Source organism: Nelusetta ayraudi, unplaced genomic scaffold (assembly GCF_046127955.1).
Source record: "Nelusetta ayraudi isolate G7.1 ecotype Tasmania unplaced genomic scaffold, CSIRO-AGI_Nayr_v1 ptg000048l, whole genome shotgun sequence".
NCBI lineage: Eukaryota > Metazoa > Chordata > Actinopteri > Tetraodontiformes > Monacanthidae > Nelusetta > Nelusetta ayraudi.
The window spans coordinates 17,790,216-17,808,545 of record NW_027466098.1 but is presented as its reverse complement, the minus strand read 5'-3'; the positions used below and the strand labels follow the sequence as shown (position 1 = coordinate 17,808,545).

At 44.3% G+C, this 18,330-nt stretch overlaps 1 protein-coding gene across 1 annotated transcript in view; it reads left to right on the top strand.

Moving 5' to 3' along the window:
* The first annotated feature begins 196 nt into the window (after positions 1-196).
* Positions 197-18,330, top strand: part of LOC142895622 (solute carrier family 12 member 9) — a 37,767-nt gene continuing 19,633 nt past the window's right edge. The window contains exons 1-6 of the mRNA XM_076036828.1: positions 197-808; positions 4,090-4,224; positions 4,684-4,821; positions 5,027-5,347; positions 6,290-6,397; positions 6,489-6,600. Coding sequence (XP_075892943.1) covers positions 589-808; positions 4,090-4,224; positions 4,684-4,821; positions 5,027-5,347; positions 6,290-6,397; positions 6,489-6,600 — 1,034 coding nt within the window. The 5' untranslated portion in view covers positions 197-588. The remainder of the gene's footprint in view (positions 809-4,089; positions 4,225-4,683; positions 4,822-5,026; positions 5,348-6,289; positions 6,398-6,488; positions 6,601-18,330) is intronic.

Genomic DNA, 18,330 nt, shown 5'->3' with positions numbered 1-18,330 from the left:
TTAATTCATTTTCATTTTTTATTTTTTTACAAACGCCTGAACTCGTGTCTCAGTGACTTTATTGGAATACAAAGCGGAACTGTTGCTAGAAATTGTAATGACTGGATAGTTAAATGTCGAAGGGCGGCTGCGTGCTTATGCTTTTACACTGAAAGTACTCACAGGAAACTGTGTGTGTTTCAGACGTGGCTCGACGAGTGTTCGTCACATGATGGGCTATTCAGTGGCTCTACGAGGAACTTATTGATCGACACGGTTGTAACAAACGGGCAGCTGGTGAGGAATTACAACTTTCTGGCTGTTTGCCGAGTCTGTTGAGAGAAAAATGTAAGCCACGGTGCCTTTTCGCCGTGAATCTGAAGACGGAAGCACTTGATTCGAACTCTGCTAGCTCAGCCGGCGCGCCTCTGATTCCGAGGAAACACTTTGGATGCTTTTATTGACGTCTTGGAGATAAACTGCCTGTTAGTCAGCCAGTCGCTGGGTGTGCTTCCCAGCAAGCAGTTGGAATACCAAAAGCAACAGGCAGCGGGGTTACGGAAAAGCACTCCATGAAGTTGTAAAAGCAGTGAACAGGCAGCTTTCAACATGTCAGAGCGGACTCCTCTCCTCAACTACCGCCTCTCCGCCAGCGTCAATGAGTCCGAGCACAGGTCGGCCCGCGACGGCCATGGCACGGAGCAGCACCCGGGGAACGTCCGGAAGCGCTCCGGCCAGCAGCGGCAGCCCAAGAAGCTGTCGACGTTCTTCGGCGTGGTCATCCCCACCTTGCTGTCCATGTTCAGCGTGGTGGTTTTCCTCCGAATAGGTGAGAGAATCAGCGAACCGAACTCAGAGTTATATTCAATATTCTAACAGCAACCTTGAAGGTGAAATTAAAGCAACGTGTTTGGCTGTTGGTATCTTGAACCAGTCCAGTTGACTAAGTTTTACTTTTTTTTTATTTTATTATTATTATTTTTTAATGGTAACCCTTTTCATCTGCAAAGTTTCCCGTTTGACAGCTTTCTTTCGGGTCATTCGTGAATTTGACCGCTGCTCTGTCACAGTCTTGTATCTAAATCCAGGGTTCCACTTCCACTTTGGGTCATCTTGCATTTTCTCGACAACTACATCTGCAAAACGGGACGGAAAGCGATTCTAATTTATCGTAGCAGCACTATCTCTCCACAACTGATGACAACAACAATCATACCGATAAAAATGCCTTTATATCTGAGTGGAAGGATACTTCATTTGACTTTTATCAGTTTATCACAAAATGATGACTCTTTAAAAGCCTATGGCCATTTGACCATTGGTGAACTCAATGGAATTGTTGACATTATTATTAAATAAACCTTTTTTTAAAAAATGCAATCAGATCCTATACAATCACTGCGCCAAAATAGCTGAAATAACTAAATTTGATGCCGTTGGTTGTGTGTCAGTGAATCATCAGTTTCTCTGAATTTCTGCCATCACAGCCGTATATGGATGCCGCAGTCAAGTGGAACTTTTGACATTTCCTCTTCTGCCTACATGCTTATTGCGCTAACAGCGTTGTTTTCCCACCAACTTTCCTTTCCTTGTTGAGCATCCCGGTTGTAATCACCCACTGGCTGCCTCATCTCACGCCCTCTCCTCCCCTCACTGCCTCCCTGAGTCTCATGAGATGTCAGCTGCTGCGCTGCACACACTCACACACATACAGCACATGCATTGGCCTCTGTATATCATCATCATCATCATCATCATCAGCAGCAGCAGCAGCAGCAGCAGCAGCAGACAAATTACTAGTAGTTCTGCTGTCACTCTGCAGGATGCCGGGTGTCACAGGAACTAGCATTGGTTTCACTCTAGATGTGAAACTGTTCAGGGCTCATTGGTGCGTCATTCATCCGTTCCCGAAGCTGTGTGTATGTTGTTGATTAGATTACATTAGATTAAATTAGATTAAATTAGATGGAACTTTATGGATCCTTTCAGACAGCGTCTCCAGGGAAATTAAAAATTCTGGCAGCTACAAAAAAATAAGTGCAGAAAGTGGAATCGGAAGTGAAAGACAAGTTTAAGATGTTGCCATAAAAAAATATTTTGTTACATGTCTGTTATATGAGAATTGTGTGCCATGAAGAGTCCTGCGAGCTCAGAATGTCGCTTCACGGTTGAGATTCCTGCAGTCATGTGATAGCCATGTATTGGAGCCCCTAGACCATGAAAGCAGCAGAACTGTCTGACTGTACAGAGTGCAAACCACAGGGTAACCGCTCCTCATAACACTTTTGTCAGTTTGGTTTTGCACCTGTGCAGAATTGAGAGGAAAGAAGGCGGTGAAAGGACCTCGCAGCGGAGCTCCCAGTGTGCAGTGACACTTTCAGACGTACTGCTCCTCTTCAGAGTTCAGATTTGTAAGCACATTTGCTAATGATGACGGTGTGACAGTGTTCCTAGCAGGTGTATCCAGCCTCCCACTGATGACAAAAGTTCACCACTTCTTTTGTAGGCTGCGTCGTTCGGAGTGCTAGCCTAACCCAAAATCACTTTTCTGGAAATCAGCCTTTTGTGATGTCACCAAGGGCGTTGATACCTTGTGAAGAAAAGACACCACCCATCAGGCCTTTCGCTCTCCACTTTGACATCTTGCCCTTGCTGCTTTTGTGGAAGAGTGAGGGCTAAAATCAGTCTTTTCCAGGGATTTGATAATTCTATTGGCTAATTCTTATTTATGGAGTCTGGAATGACAAATTGATCAGAAAACAAAGGTTGAATATGGCACTTTTAAAATCTTTCCTCCCAATTATAGGGAGCAATAAAGATAACTTCCGAGGTTGAATGCAGGGTAGGGGGATTTATTTATTTATTTATTTATTGCCAATATGTGCGCTAACACAGCCACACTTAAAGTCATTCTCTTTCTATATATATGTATACACAGCAGTCACAGTAAAAAAAAGTTGCCATAATGTGGAAAATGTGTCCAACGTGGTAGCGATGCCTCTCCCACACTCTGATTGGATGCGCATGACTCTGGTTGTCAACATGTGAAGCTCCAGATATTTTAATCCACTGCATCAAGGACCTGCTTCGGAAAAACTCATAAACATTCTATTCGGGCACGGTCGTGCGTTTTCGGCTCTGCCAGTCCTGACAACTGTGACGCGCTTGTTTCAGCGTAATATTTAACATCATTTCCAGATTAAGAGAGCACCATGGCGCCCTATGCTTCTCGAATAATTGCCACTTTTTCAATCGCAGCAGCAATTACTTAGGACGTTGGATACATTTTGAAAAAGGTTCCCAAACTGTTTATTTGTTTCACATCCCCATTAACTGTGACCTTGTCACAGCTATTCTTGCTGGGGTCGTACATGATGTATGTACACAACAAAAAAACTTGTATATGAAAACAGAAACAAGATGCAAGTAAAAAAAAAACAAGCAAAAAGTGTTTCACCCGGGTTCAAAATAAAACAATCACAAGAAGAAAAAATAAAAAAAGAAGAAAAAGAATGAGCATCATCTCTGTCTACTTAACTCTTTCATGAAGTAATAATAATAATAATACTAATCCCATGTCATAAACATACCTATACATTTTTATCACACTACCATCAACTATATAAATACATCTTTATCTCCTGTACTTTAATTAGATACATAACATGACCACAAATATAAGTACATATCCATCCTAATGCCATATCTTATAAATGCATACTGTATAAATTCACATGTATAATAACCAGTTTTCTTCGACCCAGTAAGATTTGTTTTCCTCTTAAACAAATCTGAGCCACAGTTTTCAACATTACAGTGAAAAAAGAAAAAAAAAGAAAAAAATTGCAGATGTACTTTCCACAAAGACCTTATGAATCATTCTGTGCAACGTCTGCTTTCATTTTAGGATCACGCAACATGGTTTCATTATTCTTTCTCTTTTGCTGTGTTCGCTTCTCACATCTTCCCTAAATCTTTCTGTGAATTGTTTTGCTTCCTTATTCTACAGCACCGTTATGACCGTCAGGGCCAAAGTTCCTCCTCTGACTTTGCAGTATGTGCTGGTTAATACTCATATTAATACTGACACTGTGTTTTTCCCCTAACCAGGCTTTGTGGTGGGGCACGCTGGACTCTACCAGGGCATCGGCATGTTCCTGGTGGCCTACTTCATCATCTGCATGACTGTGCTGTCCGTCTGTGCCATCTCCACCAACGGAGCGCTGGATGCTGGAGGAGCCTACTGTATCCTTGACAGGTTCATCGTGCACATTGAGCATTGTGGTTGTTCAAATGGGTTCTTGAATGCATATTCAGTAGCAGACGCACCAGCAGTTGTTCCTCTTAAAAAGCAACACATCTGGTGAGGAACCACTGACATCTATTGTAGAAGTTGAATTGCATAAATGGCGATTACCATAAGTGTATAACTTGTATAACTGGCCTCTGTGAGTTTACACAGTGCATCACATTTAATTCATCTAATCCCTGTAAGAAAACCAAGATTTCAAACCTGTTTAAATTTTAAATGCTCTTCTGCTATTTTCAAAACTGGGATTCACAAAAAGGCTTTGAAAGCAACTTCTTCTTTGACTTTCTCCAACTCTTGATGAGCTGCACGCACTCCTACGTCTTTAGCAGGAAAACCCAAGATAAGATTTAGCCGTTAGTCGTTGCTGCTTGTTGTTCCTTAGCGTCGGTCAGACATGATAAGCAGGGCGCTGGGCCCTGAATTCGGCGGCAGCATCGGCATCATGTTCTTCCTGGCCAACGTGTGTGCCTGCGCCCTCTTTGTGCTGGGTCTGGTGGAAGCCGTCATGGCCACGTTTGGTATTCCGGAAGGTGAGTTTGTACCAGGCAATGTCTCCTCCGTCCATTCTGCAGTCTGTGCTTCTGACATTAATAAGCTAGAGAAGTGACATGTGATTGAAAAGAAGTCTGAAACAGGAAGTTCCGAGAAAAACATGACTCACCAGGGTAGTTTTTCACATATTTCATTTTCATGGTTTTTTTTCTCCCGCTCCCTTTGGTGACTCTTCACGTCCAGAACCGACGGCGGTCGCTGCCGCCCACCAGATCCTGCCGTCGGGCTACTGGTGGTCTCTGCTCTACGCCACGGTCCTCGGCCTGGTCTGCCTGCTGGTGTGTCTGATCGGCGCTCACATCTACGCCAAGGCGACCTTCCTCATCTTCCTGGTGGTCATGTTCGTCCTGTGCACCGTGTTCATCAGCTTCTTTGCCGTGTCGCCCCGCGTCATCACCCTGCCCATCAACAACAACGTGGGTCCCAACGGGTCGGGTCTGGCGCTGGCCGCCACCGCCAACTTCACCGGGTTCAAGCTGGAGACGCTGCTGGGGAATCTGATGGGTGAGGAGCATGACACCGAAACAGCTGAGAATCGACCAACAGAGCTTTTTCACTTGTCTTATTTTATTTTATTTTTTTTAAACCTAAATTTCTTCGTGAAAGTCTTTAATTACTGCATAAGCAAATGCTAATTATGCTCGTGTAGAAGTGGTATGGGAGAGGTAGTGTTGTTGTGATGTCACAATTCATCACTGTATTTTAGAATTGCAAATGTTGACACCCAATTTAAAAAAAGAAAAAGAAAAAGTGCTGTTAGCAGAGGAAGTAAAAGCTGGACTTCTCATTTCAGGGGCGTTCGCTCTACTGGTAGCCTGGACGCATTTATTTGTCATTGGGGAATTATACAGCAAACAGGACTATTGAGAGTGCCCTTGGCTGTTTGAAGGCATTATGTTAACTGCATTGTGGGGGATTTTGACTTTTTTTTTTTTATTTGTGTCCTCAAGTTCCTTTTAGTTGCAGAGGTTTCTGCAGGGTTCAGAGTGACGCCTTCCTCTGCCTCCCAGTAATCATATCTGAGCACGAGATTACCCAGCTAAAGGCTGTAAATCAGCATTGAGGCCCACGTGAGAACTATTACGCGTTCAAGCTTTGAATAATCCTCAAAATCTTGAGTCTAAGGACAAAACAGAGATTATAACTGTGGTGGTGGCTTTTAGTATATTGTTTTTGTATATTGATTTAGAAATTCTGTGTTTAGTTTGATTCTTGAATCACGGCGGTGTCTTCAGGATCTTTCTTCACTCTTAGAATGAATCTGTGTTTTAAACTGTTGTGACTCTAAAGATGGAACTCCTAAAGATGAGGTGACAGACACAGAGGGTTGACTGGGTGAATTTAAAACGTCCTTCAGAACGCAATGAAAAAAAAAAAAAAAAAATCCCAGATTTGGACCTTGCTCTTATGAGGGTGTGTGTGTCTGTCTGTTATCTCCTCCCGCAGCTGACTACAGTTTGGATTACACAACCGGAACTATGATGAGCTTTGCCACTGTTTTCGCCGTGATGTTTAACGGCTGCACCGGAATCATGGCCGGCTCCAACATGTCAGGTGTGTGTTTGTGTGTGTGTGTGTGTGTGTGTGTGTTGGAGTATGCATGCACGTGCATGTGCACGTCATATTGACCCTCTCTGCCTTCCAGGTGAGCTGAAGAACCCCAGCTACGCCATCCCCCGCGGAACCATCACCGCCGTCATCTTCACCTTCATCATCTACAACCTGCTCTGCGTGCTGGTGGCCTGCACCTGTGACCGGTGAGCACATGACGCACACACACTCTGCCTGGTGCTTCAAAAAAAACAAAAAACAAAATGACCTTTGGGTGTGTTTGCGATGACAAAGTCATCACATTCTAGTATGCGATGTGGTATACACGTTTCCTTGACCAGCTGCTACTTAAAATGCGCTTATAGTTTTTGCTATAGGTGTAGAGTAGAGTATTCTAGAGTATTATGTTCAAGAGTCCCCTTGTGATGCGAGCAACCTAATGCCAGAGATATCAGCAGTCGGGTCAAATGAGAAACACCTCTTTGTGTCAGATTGCCGTGCTGTCGACAAGTTCTCCTCAGTGGTTTCCATGTCGTGTGTCATGTGACCCAGTGACTCCACCTTATCTGGGTCTCTTTGTACCAGATACAATGACCAATCATGATAGAATTAAGGCTGCGTTTTTTTTTTATTTTTATCTGACTTTTACTGCTGCTTCTTTGACCTCGTCAGTATTGTAATGGGGGGGGGGGGGGGGGGAGGCCCCGCTGCTAATCACCCATATCTGCACACCGTGTCACACACACAGTAGGGAAAACGACCCAATCTGAAGCTCATCCTCCAACATGTTCATTCATTCAAGCCTTCCTCACAATGAGACTGCGACGACTTCTGATGAAACCCAACACCTTGCTGCTCCATCAGACAGAAATGAGCTACTTTTATATATATGTACATATATACAGTATAGATACTGTATATATCAAGGTGTCACATAATGAGTTTGAACTGCTGCAGCGTGTCTGAAAGAAAACGGATCAGGCCATTCACACACACACACACGCACACGCACACGCACGCGCGCGCGCGCACACACACACACACACACACACCATCACACACACACACACACACACACACACACACACTCACACACACACACACACACACACACAGCCCTTTGTTAAAAACTTGCGCGTGTTTGACTCAGATAGTTTGCGTTCCAGAGATTCTGGCCTTTTACTCAATATTCTCCTTGAGCGTTTTCCTGCTTGTTTGAATGGAACTGAGCATAGTTTGCTTGTACAGGCAGTGTTGCAGTTGCACTCTGCAAGACGCCCCCCACTGGTATTCAGAAACTTGCATGGCGGGTTAATTTTTGTGGACGAATATTCTACATTCAGAGAAAAATGATATTGTTTATGCCAAATATAACAGTAAATTCTTCCTTTAATTCAGCCAGAGAATGCAGTTGAACATTCTGAGTCCACACCAGTCAAGTTTTGCGTTTGACATCCAGTTCACTGTTCAAGATTCAAGTTAAAAATCCTCCGATTTTTTCTTTTTCCACGCGACTTTGTTCCGTTTATTTTTCATCTCTTCCCTCCTCTCCTCCCCGCTCATTCCTTCGCTGAGTGCCGGTATCGACGCAGCGCCAAAGTGAGCGCTGCCAAGGTGCTAAACTGACATGACGGGGCCATAAAGGAGCGGCGGGGATCAATGCCGCCATCATTTACTGTAAATTCCCTGCCTGGGATCGATAAACTGTATCTGTCTCTCTATTTACGCTGCCACGCACTCCTCGGCCCGCCCACCTCACTCCACACCAAGGAGGCGCCGGCGTCGAGCCCGCTTTCTCCGCCCGTCACGCGTCTCATCCAGGGAGTGCCGCGCCGCACCTCACGCGCGCCGTGTATTGGAGTTTGCTTCCAGTGCACGTGGTGCACTCTCCTGCGTCTAATCGCGTCAGCGGAGGCCAGAAGCTGCGCTCACATGACCCGAGAAGCAGGGGGGGCCGCACAAAGTCCCTCATGTGACCTGTGTGTTGGTGCGTGCGTGACGGGGGGTTGCGCGGGTTGGAGGGGGTGGTGGGTTGCTTGAGCTCGCCTTCCAAATGCTTGTCTCAGTCACACGACGTGCGTGCCACATTTTGGGATGCACCTTTTCAGAGAGTTTCTGAGGTGAGCCGAGGCCACGTTGTCATTATGGAGTTGCGCTGTTGCTGCCGCCGCACTGTTTTTCTTTCATCGAAAGTCCCTGTCAGGAGAACTAAGCATTTATGGAAGAGGACTAGGGCCACAAGAAGAGAAAAAAAAATTATTGATCGATATTTTCCAATTTGAGAATAAAGTTGACGTAAAAAAGATGGGATTTCTTGAATAAAATTGAAATTTTCTCATGAATGTAAGTCAAAATGTCGAGAATAAAGTGGAAAGGCTCTGCCTTAGATGTCGGATCAACACCTTCGCCTTTATTGTTCTCACTGGATTTTATCAGCACAATCAGAGTTGTAAATTCCTCCGCTTAGCCTGACATCACTGTGATGGGTTCATAGATCACAGTGCAGCCAGTCCTCGTAAACGGCGTAAACGGAGAGGGAATTAAAAAAAAAAAATGGTATAAGCAGAGCGTGTCGGAACCACAGATTAGAACCAGGTCGGAATGACCTTGCTTTGAAGTTCCAGAGTTTGGAGGAGACGTCCTGACCTGCTGGATCTCCTGCCACTTCACCACCACTGAAGGTCTTCCTGTGTTTTCACAACCGCGACGCGTGACACCAAAGCATGTGAAGGGGGCCGAGGGTTGGGAGGAGGAACAGCGGAGGGTTGGGTGGCCGTGTTTAGGCGGCGAACAGTGTTTTTTTTTGGTGAGATGAGAGTCAGACAGTGAGATCTCTTCATACTGGCTGCCGTATTGGCACGTCAGGCACCTTCTTATCTTCCTCCAGCTCTGCAGTGGCTTGTTTTGGATCGAGCTGATAAGATTGTTGTGCTGCAGGAAAAGATCGTTACAGGCTTCTCAGAACCAGAGATCAGCGAGGGGTCACTTCCTGGTTCCGCACCTGTTTCTCCAACCCTTTCAAAACTCGCTGTAGTCTATTTTCCGCCGGGTTTCGCTGTCCCGGCTCGCTGTAAATTTCGCAGAGAATTTCTCCCTGTGAATTTCACCGTGTGATTGGACTCTGACTCGGCTGGAATTTGCTACTCTCGCTGCCCGCCGTCAACACAATGGTCTCATTATGCACCGTTACAAAAGTCCCCCGACTCTATGTGACGGCAAACTCATAAGAATTACACCGATTGCCTGTCCTCAACGCCGCTATCAGCTGCTGATAAGTTGGCCAACATTGACAGCGAGAGGCCCTATTGCAGAACAGTCTATTTTAATTTCCATTTTCTTTTTGAACCCCCAGGTAAAGCGAATGGGAGCTTTTTTTTTTTCCATGGGGCAAGCGGTGTGCTGCGTATTTCATCTTCCTCTCGCAGAAAACCATTTTCATTCACTGCCGTTTCTGCTACATTAAGTAGCCGGGCCAATCCGGAAAAAATATTAGCCGCAGCCCCTGGAGGGAATTCACGAAATGTATAGATTTTCCGTCAGGCAAGTGGAGAAGGATCAGTGTTTATCGTGCGTAAGGAATTAAAGAGGCGTCAATGTAGCGAGTGCAAAAAAAATGAGAAGCAGTCAGGTGTTCTGTAACCAGGGCACATGTCTGATCTGAGGAACCTTCTGGAATCTATTAGGCATGAATATTATTTAACTATGTTATTAGCAGGATTTTAAGGGATGGAAAATCTATAAGCATTCCCTGTTAAATTGCTTCATTTGGTCTGTTTTTAACTTTTAGGGGCATTTTCAGAGAATTATTAGATTAAAAATATTGTTTTCAATTGATAATTTCGTCACCATTAATGGAGAAAAAAAAAGTTGTAGTTGCAAGTTCTCTCCAGAAGGTGGTAGTCATGCTTCGTCACCTATCTCAGTGGCTGACTTTCCACAAATGATGCTGAAGCGCTGCTTTCTGCAAATCGTCCATGTGCATCGTAGCTTTATAATGGAAAAAATGCTTCACTTCTAGGTTTAAGAATCAACAAGTCTGAGGATGGCCATTGTTCATAAAGCAGAATGCTGTGCTGGAAGAGTGGATGTTCTACGTGGCTGCCCACCCGGGTCTGGATTTATGTCCCCTCACGTGGGGTTGCTCGCTCTTTAAAGGCCCAGTTTGGTGGATTTAGTCACTTCCAGCGGTGAGAAAACTGCTGCTGACTACATTAACTTTAATCTGCCTTTTCTACTTGCTATCTGCTTGATGTCGGGGGTCAAATGCCAACATAGTGGCATAGTGTTGTTGCCGTGAAAAAATGCAAAAACTGTATGATATTATATATAATTTAATTAATTTTGAGTGCATGTATCTCAGAAAAAAGTGAATAGTTTATATCACAAAAAAAAAAAAAAAGATTTCTTCACATTTTACACACTGGGCCTTTAATCCTGGAACCAACAGAACGGTGTGAGTGTTGTGCGTGCGTGCGTGCGTGCATGTGTGTGTGTGTGTTTCTTGCTCTTTTGGTTATGAGGGTGAAGCTCATTTGGATATAAAAGTCATCAAACCAATTTCCAGGTCAGTGTTAATAGCCCATTACTGCGTCTATGTAGAGATGATCACTGATGTGCCCCTGCGGTGGGATGATGAGGGTGACGATGGTGGAGATGATGATGATGGTGGTGATGATGATGATGAAAAGCTGAGGGAATGCAAGATGTAGTGAAGAATCTATTAACCCCTAGTGACCAGCTAGCCAACCGTGACAGATTGGCCTGTCTCTTCCTTATCGTGTGTGTGTGTGTGTGTGTGTGTGTGTGTGTGTGTGTGTGTGTGTGTGTGTGTGTGTGTGTGTGTGTGTGTGTGTGTGTGTGCAACAGAGAGAGACCCGTGGGCCAATCCACTCGATGCTACAGAGGCTTTTGTATTAATAACTGACTTGATGATTATATTAATTTCTATCTGCGGAGCCTCCTTTTTCTGCTCGCTATCTCTGACGCGCAGCCTATGTTTGTGCGTCGACCCGCCTGAAGTGTTTCTGTCTCTCATCTTGCACGCACAGACAAACACACACACACACACACACACACACACACACACACACACACACACACACACACAATTTTCACTTTTCCAGAAGAGCAAGTTTCCTGGTCTTTCACTGCGCTGCTCTTTCTTCGTTGTCCTCTTTCCTAAAACACTCAGTATTTCCTGCAGGTCTCTCGCCTCAGTTTGCACACACACTGTCTATCACTTTCATTTAATCGTTATATTTTGCCTCACCCCCGTCCATTGATACCTTTCAGTGGCAAAATTCAGTCCACTCCATCATCCATTATGCTCAATTGCCTCCAAAACTCCCAAACCAGGGCAGCTGACCGCAAAAGATTAAAACAGCCGGAATCATTTGGCTTGCATTGTTTTTTTTTAGGGTCTTTTCCTACCTCGTTCACTACGATCACTGTTGAGCTTTCCCCCCTCATGTATCCGCACTATATATACACAAGTATTTATAAAAAAGAAACATGAATAGAAAAAAACGCCTTTACATGAAGCTGTACCTATGCCAGGCCTGTTGTGGCGCCGCAAGTTGACTCCGTGTTTAATGAGGCAGAAGCTCGTTAACGACTTGAGCACCACTGAGAACAGAAAGAAAGGTCGCTGGTGAATAGAAGTTGTGGATGAACGACAGAGTTGAACTTCTCCTTGGAGTTACTTGAGAACACAAAGCCTTAAAAGCTCCATGTTAAGGTTGACTGGGGAGTCGAGCCAGTAGAGCCGGTTCACTGAGAGGTTTGACATTTTGAGTTGCGATAATCTCACTTGGTTTCTGGCTTAGAGTGAAAATTGGAGTATCCATCGTCCCCTTCGTCCGTCCTCGCCACCTCGACAGCGAACCTGCAGTACAACCAACCAACCAACCAACCAACCAACCAATCAGCCGGCCGGCTGGTCGGTGAGACATGTGGCGACAGCTGGCTAGCTATCACCTCTGCAGCTGCTCATGGTTGAGCTGCTGTGTGTCCCCTGACTAACGAGCACCACAGCCCTGCTCACATCCACTTCTGCACTGGAGTTCCAATGTGACTCTGCAAGAAATCAAAGGATGAATAAAATGCTACACTTTGTAATTGTAGGTTATAAAAACCATCTGTAGTTCTGTAACTCTACAGTACATATTATGAACAACGTCACACATGCACATTCACATTTAGCGAAAAAAAAAAGATAAAAAGGATCAAATAAATTCAACAATTTGACATTGTATTTAGATTGATCAAATGTAAACGGATGCAAATAATCAGTCAAGCAAAAAGGGGAAAGGGTTTTACTCTCTCAGCCTGTGCTGAAATTTGAATTTCACTCGATAACATGAATTCTCGCAAAATTCTTTGTAATCTGGGAACCTGCAAGCTCATTTCGGAATGCGCAACCAACCGTGCTTCGTCATCAAATTCCATTCGTGCTTAAAAACAGGTCTATTTCTATGGCGATGCGACTGCAGAGTAAAACACAAACATCCCCCGTCATTATTTCCTCTCCTTCTATGACTCGCTGCTCCTCCAAAACAGCAGCCTGGAAATCAACAAGTGCTGCACACCTCTTGTCTGGTTGGTCATTTCAAGCCACAGCAGCACTCATGACTGGCCTCCCTCATTTTCCCCCTGCCTGCCTGTTCATCCATCCATGCATCCATGCATCCATCCATCCATCCATCCATCCATCCATCCATCCCTCCCTCCCTCCCTCTATCCATCCATCCATCCCTCCATCCCTCCCTTCATTTTTCACCTCTATCTCGCATCCGCAGCTTTCCTGCTCTACTATTTTCCCTGCTCGCTCCCCTGGTCTCGCCGAGGTCCATGCTTGTATTTTTGAAAGAGGCCGCGGGACCAACAATGTTGGCAGAAAGCGCAGAGCCTTTGACAGCACGTCCAACATTTTAATCTGCTGCTTTTGAAGGGGGTCGAGGCCGAGGACGAGGGGAGAGACTGCGAGGAAAATAATTGGCAATTGTTTTTTTTGTCTTTGTTTTTTCAGGTGAGCGGACAGTCCGATAATACTACATGACATTTTTTTTTTTTTTTTTTTTTAATATTTAATGTTTCACTCAGCTTTGTTGGCTGTTGGAAGCGCTGCACTCTATGACTTTTTAATCAGATTTGGTTTTGACCATTTATGACCAAAGAACAAACGTGCTGCCATCATGTCTGGGATTGTTGTCTGCCACTGTTCCATGAGTTCTTGACCATTTTGGATTTGACCCTTAAGGCCATTTGATGCGACTGAAGACGTTTTTGCTGGGAGATTCTGACACGATCGTAACTTGAACAGCCACAGAGTGCAATGCGCAATGTGCAATGTTTACCTAGAAAACAGTAACACAAGTCAAGACAGATCCAGTTTTGTTTTTGCGTTTTTTTCCTCCTGCTTTTTGCACGTGAATTGTGGCTTAATGAGAGCATGCCACTGGTAATTAGAAACAAGTGCATTTTTTTCAGAAAACTAACCAACAAAAAAACCCAAAAGAAAGCAAAATATGGCTGAATAAAGCAGCTGGAAACATGAAAGTTACAGATGGAGCAGCCTTGAATCAAGATGTGATTTCATATTTTAAAATGCAAATAAGAAGGTCCAAAATAAAACGGGTGCGGAATTGTGTGAGACGTGTGAGTTATTGTGTGTGTGCGTGCGTGCGTGCGTGCGGGAGGGTGCTTGTTCGTTATTGATCTCATCTAATAATCCTTAACCACAGTCTGGCTCCCGTGAGAGCACTAAACTCTCCGTCTGCCTCTCTGTCAGGCCTGCTCCCTTTTTACCTTCCACTGCTTCTCTCTGCATCTCAATCGCTCTCTGTGACCCTCCTCTGCACCACAGCGACTCTCTAGCAGGACCTCCTCCCTCTCGTCGAAATGAGGCTTCAGACAAGCTTCCTAAGTCCCCGCCAGTAAAGGTTGGGAGACTCTTGCTAGTCGAGTCAAACTCTGTCGTCTGTGCCAGAGCTGAAGTCAGCCAAAGCCCAGCAGGCTGTGAGCGCCGCATGTTCAGACCTTTTGAGGTGTTTTCTGAGGATTTCGCCTCTGGCTTTGTGTGAAGTTTTTTTTTTAAATCAGCCTGCAGAGTAGGTGGGAAGCCTGAGTCGGGGGGGTCTTCACCAATGTGTTGTCTAAAGTAAGAAAGTCAAGTAACTCGAAGCAGAAGTTCAACTCTGTCGTTTATCCGCACTGTATTTTCATTAGCGATCTTCCTCTCTGTTCTCCGCGGTGCCAATATTGTTCGCGAGCTACTGCTTCTTGAAGCACGGCACGCTTCAGGTGTTCTTCTCCTTCTTCCGCCTTCAGGGAGTAATGTTGCGGCGCCACACCAGGCCCGGCATAGGTACTACATTGTTTTCAGTCGTTTCCAGCATCTACTGGAAAGAAGAACTCGTGGTTGAACTAGACAGGCGGTTCTATACCAGTCCATCCAGGGGGCGCTGTTTCAATGACAGAGGTGCTATTCAAATTAAATCGAATGGACAAAATATAATTTTGAAGGTAGATAAAGCGCATTTACCCTTGCTATGTAGTTTCTGCAGGTGTGTCGTCAATCGTCATTGTCCTGTTAAATTAAGCTGCTTTTCTGTCAGTAATGCAAAATATTAATTATGGATGGATAACTGTCAGTGATGCATATTGCTTGCTAAAAGTCTTATTTCCAAAAGGAAATTATTCAGTCAAAGGTTTTATTGAAATCCTTGAAGATGAACGCCTCTTTACTTCGGCAAGCAGAAAAACTCATTTCGCAACAAAATGATCATCAGTTTATCATCTGGAAAGCAGATGAACCTCGGTGACTGCCAAGGCATTAGTATTCCTCTGATGATCTGTTTTTGTCTGACCAACAATTTAAAATCCAATTTCTCCACCTGGCCCTTAAGCTGTTATATGTCCAGTGCCTTAACCGCTTTGTTGCTAATGCTGTTGAACTCGTGGAAGGCAGGTATAGGTAGGTCACAGCGGGAGACACATTCAGGTTAGGTTCTACTTGTAACGTAACATTATATTGTGGGATTCTGATATTGATCTTTCGATTAGCTAATTAACCGAGTCATTGATTTTGTATTCAGCTACTGGCTGCAGCGGATTGATCAACCTAATTGCCATTCACCAGCTGGCCACAAGTTTAGTCGTCTGAAGTAACAACCTTTCAACTACCATGATGCCATTTTAAAAAGAGAAGAATGAATTGAGACACTTTTAGCTTGATGTCTGATTAAATTAGATGTTTTCTGCACTTTATAGCCAGGTGTCCTGCACAGCGCTAGCAGCTAAATATTAGCCATCAGGCAATATTACCTTATCTGCCAATGGATCAGTTGCCTCTATCCAGCTGGATACTGGATAATAATGATGTTCTCCTCATACGTTGACATGTTGCTGGAAAATTGTTTGAACCATGTAGTTTTAATCAGCTCTTGTATTGATTAGTGATCATGGGGAAATGACAAACACCAGCGAGCCAGAAAAAAAGAAAAACAGCATTGGAGATACTAGTACCAAGTTCTCATCTTTTCATCGCTCCGGGAATCACTGTATTGACTCACAGGCCCATCAGGCCTGTAATACAGCGACACAAATGGTCTCATAATAGTGCAGCGAGTGTAATGCCGATGTTTGCCATAAGCTCGAGCTGTCCCGGTAACTAGCTATGATCCCATTTGAACATTTATTGGACCTTCTTATGTCTTTTCCATCAGCATCATTAAAGTAAATGATCCAGAATCGTTACTTTGAAGAGTGAGCTCGACCTCCAAGAGTCCAAGAGGCAAATCGACCAAAAAAAAAAAAAAAAAAAGTCCTATGGTGGTGCGGTAATAGCCAGTACATCAACATGAGCGAAGCTCCAATTTGAACAAATCATGCTTAGTTCATCCAGAGAGCTCGACCGATACCCCCGTGACTTATCTGCGAAAGAGGATTAAGGTCGCAAGTATAGAAAAAAATACTTACAGGATGGAGATTTTAATTTAAGTTTTCATTTCGGGTTTTAAGTTAAAATTAGAAATTTCATGAATAAAGTCGACGCAAACAAAGTGGAAATTTGGCGAGTAGACTGGATGGATGGTGGATTAACGCAGTTACCCACAGTTAAAAGTGAAGAAGAGAAATGAGCTGAGGAGTTGAACGGCAACAATCAGCAACCTGCCATGGCTTCAGCTCCACTTCCTCCTCGCCCGCAGAACAGCTGCTGTCACTCGGCTCCCGCCGCGTTTTTCCTCTCCTGTTTGTTTGGGTGGCAGAGCTCATTACATCTCATCAATAATTACAATCTGGCCCACACACACAATAAAAAATGTTCCATAATAATAATAATAATAATAATAAAAATTAATACTTATAATGATAATAATAATAATAATAATAATAATAATAATAATATTATACCAACATTACTTTGGTAATGCACGTCGGAAGAAATTCTTAAACTTGGAATATATATTTGTTCACTGTGTTATGACCCCACACAAACAGCCTCACTCTCCCGGCACACACCCACCCACTCACACCCACACACCATTTGTCTTTGTTGTCACCCAGTTTAGGGCGGCTTTGTTTTTGAGAGCCGGTTTTGAAAATGCCAAGCTTTTCAAGATTTATTTGGCCGCTGCGGCACGTCGGAGAAATTAATAATCAGTCCATAAGTTCTGACCCGCGTCATCGCTCACCTATCAAGTCACACACACCCCTGGCACACACTGATCCGGCGTGCGCTTTCTCCTCATCACCGCATGAGTCAAACAAACTGAGCTTTGTTATTCACTTGTCTTGTTTTTGCTATTGAGCTATATGGAATGTTTCTTTTTTGTTTTATTATTATTATTTTTATTGCGTCTTTTATGTGACAAAAAGGGCCTGCAGTAGAAAATGGCAATGTTTTGGACATTTTTCCCTGCCGTGCTCGTATCATTTGCACACGCACACACACACACACACACACACATGCACATGCACACGCGCGCGCGCACACACACACACACAGCAGATATAAAAAGTTGTTCGCATTTACTTCTTTTGAGAGGGTTCTCAGCTTTCAAAGTGAGTCTTTCTTTTCATGTGGTTGATGTGTGACACTGCAAAAGAGTGCGCGCGCGTGTGTGCATGTGCATGTGTGTGTGTGTGTGTGTGTGTGTGTGTGTGTGTGTGTGTGTGTGTGTGTGTGTGTGTGTGTGTGTGTGTGTGTGTGTGTGTGTGTGTGTGTGTGTGTGTGCGCGTTGGTGCATGGCCCTTGCCTCTCGGGTTCCATCTAAAATAATAGTGAGCTCAGATCTTTGGTTGGAGTGAACAATACTTAAGAGGGGCCATGATAATAAGTATTAAAATCAGTGGAGCTGAAAGAAAGCGTGGGGGGAGTTTTAATTACGGCAGAAATAGAGACACACAGAGGCAGGAGAGGAAAATCAAGAACGTGGGGTTCGGGGTGTGGAGGGGAGGCGAGAGAGGGCAGTAGTAAGGAGAAAATAAGATGAGATGGAAAAGCAGAGAGAGAGGGAGAGAGAGAGAGAGAGATGGTTTTGGCTCCTTTTCCTTCTTTCTGGCTGTGCTGTGTTGGAAGGAGGTGGGGATTGGGGCTACGTCATTGTGCAGCACAAACCGCTTGCAGCAGTTTGCCAGAGTTGGATGTTTACTCATGGACGTAGGCAGCTGTTCAGACTGAGACGCATCTGTCCAAATGTGATTTGAAACTACCTCCCAAAGGTGGTTTCAATCCGCTTTGTAAAAATCGGATTTCATGTGATTTGTGACTGTTCAGACTACAAAAGAGCCGTCCACTTTCAATCTGGATGGGCTAAAAATCGTATTGTGGGTGGCAGTCTGAGTGCGGCTATAGGAAGGGAGATGAAGGCTTTTTTTCTCTCAGTCATGCTGAAAAACTTGCGTATAATTTTATCTTTTCATTTCAAAATCAA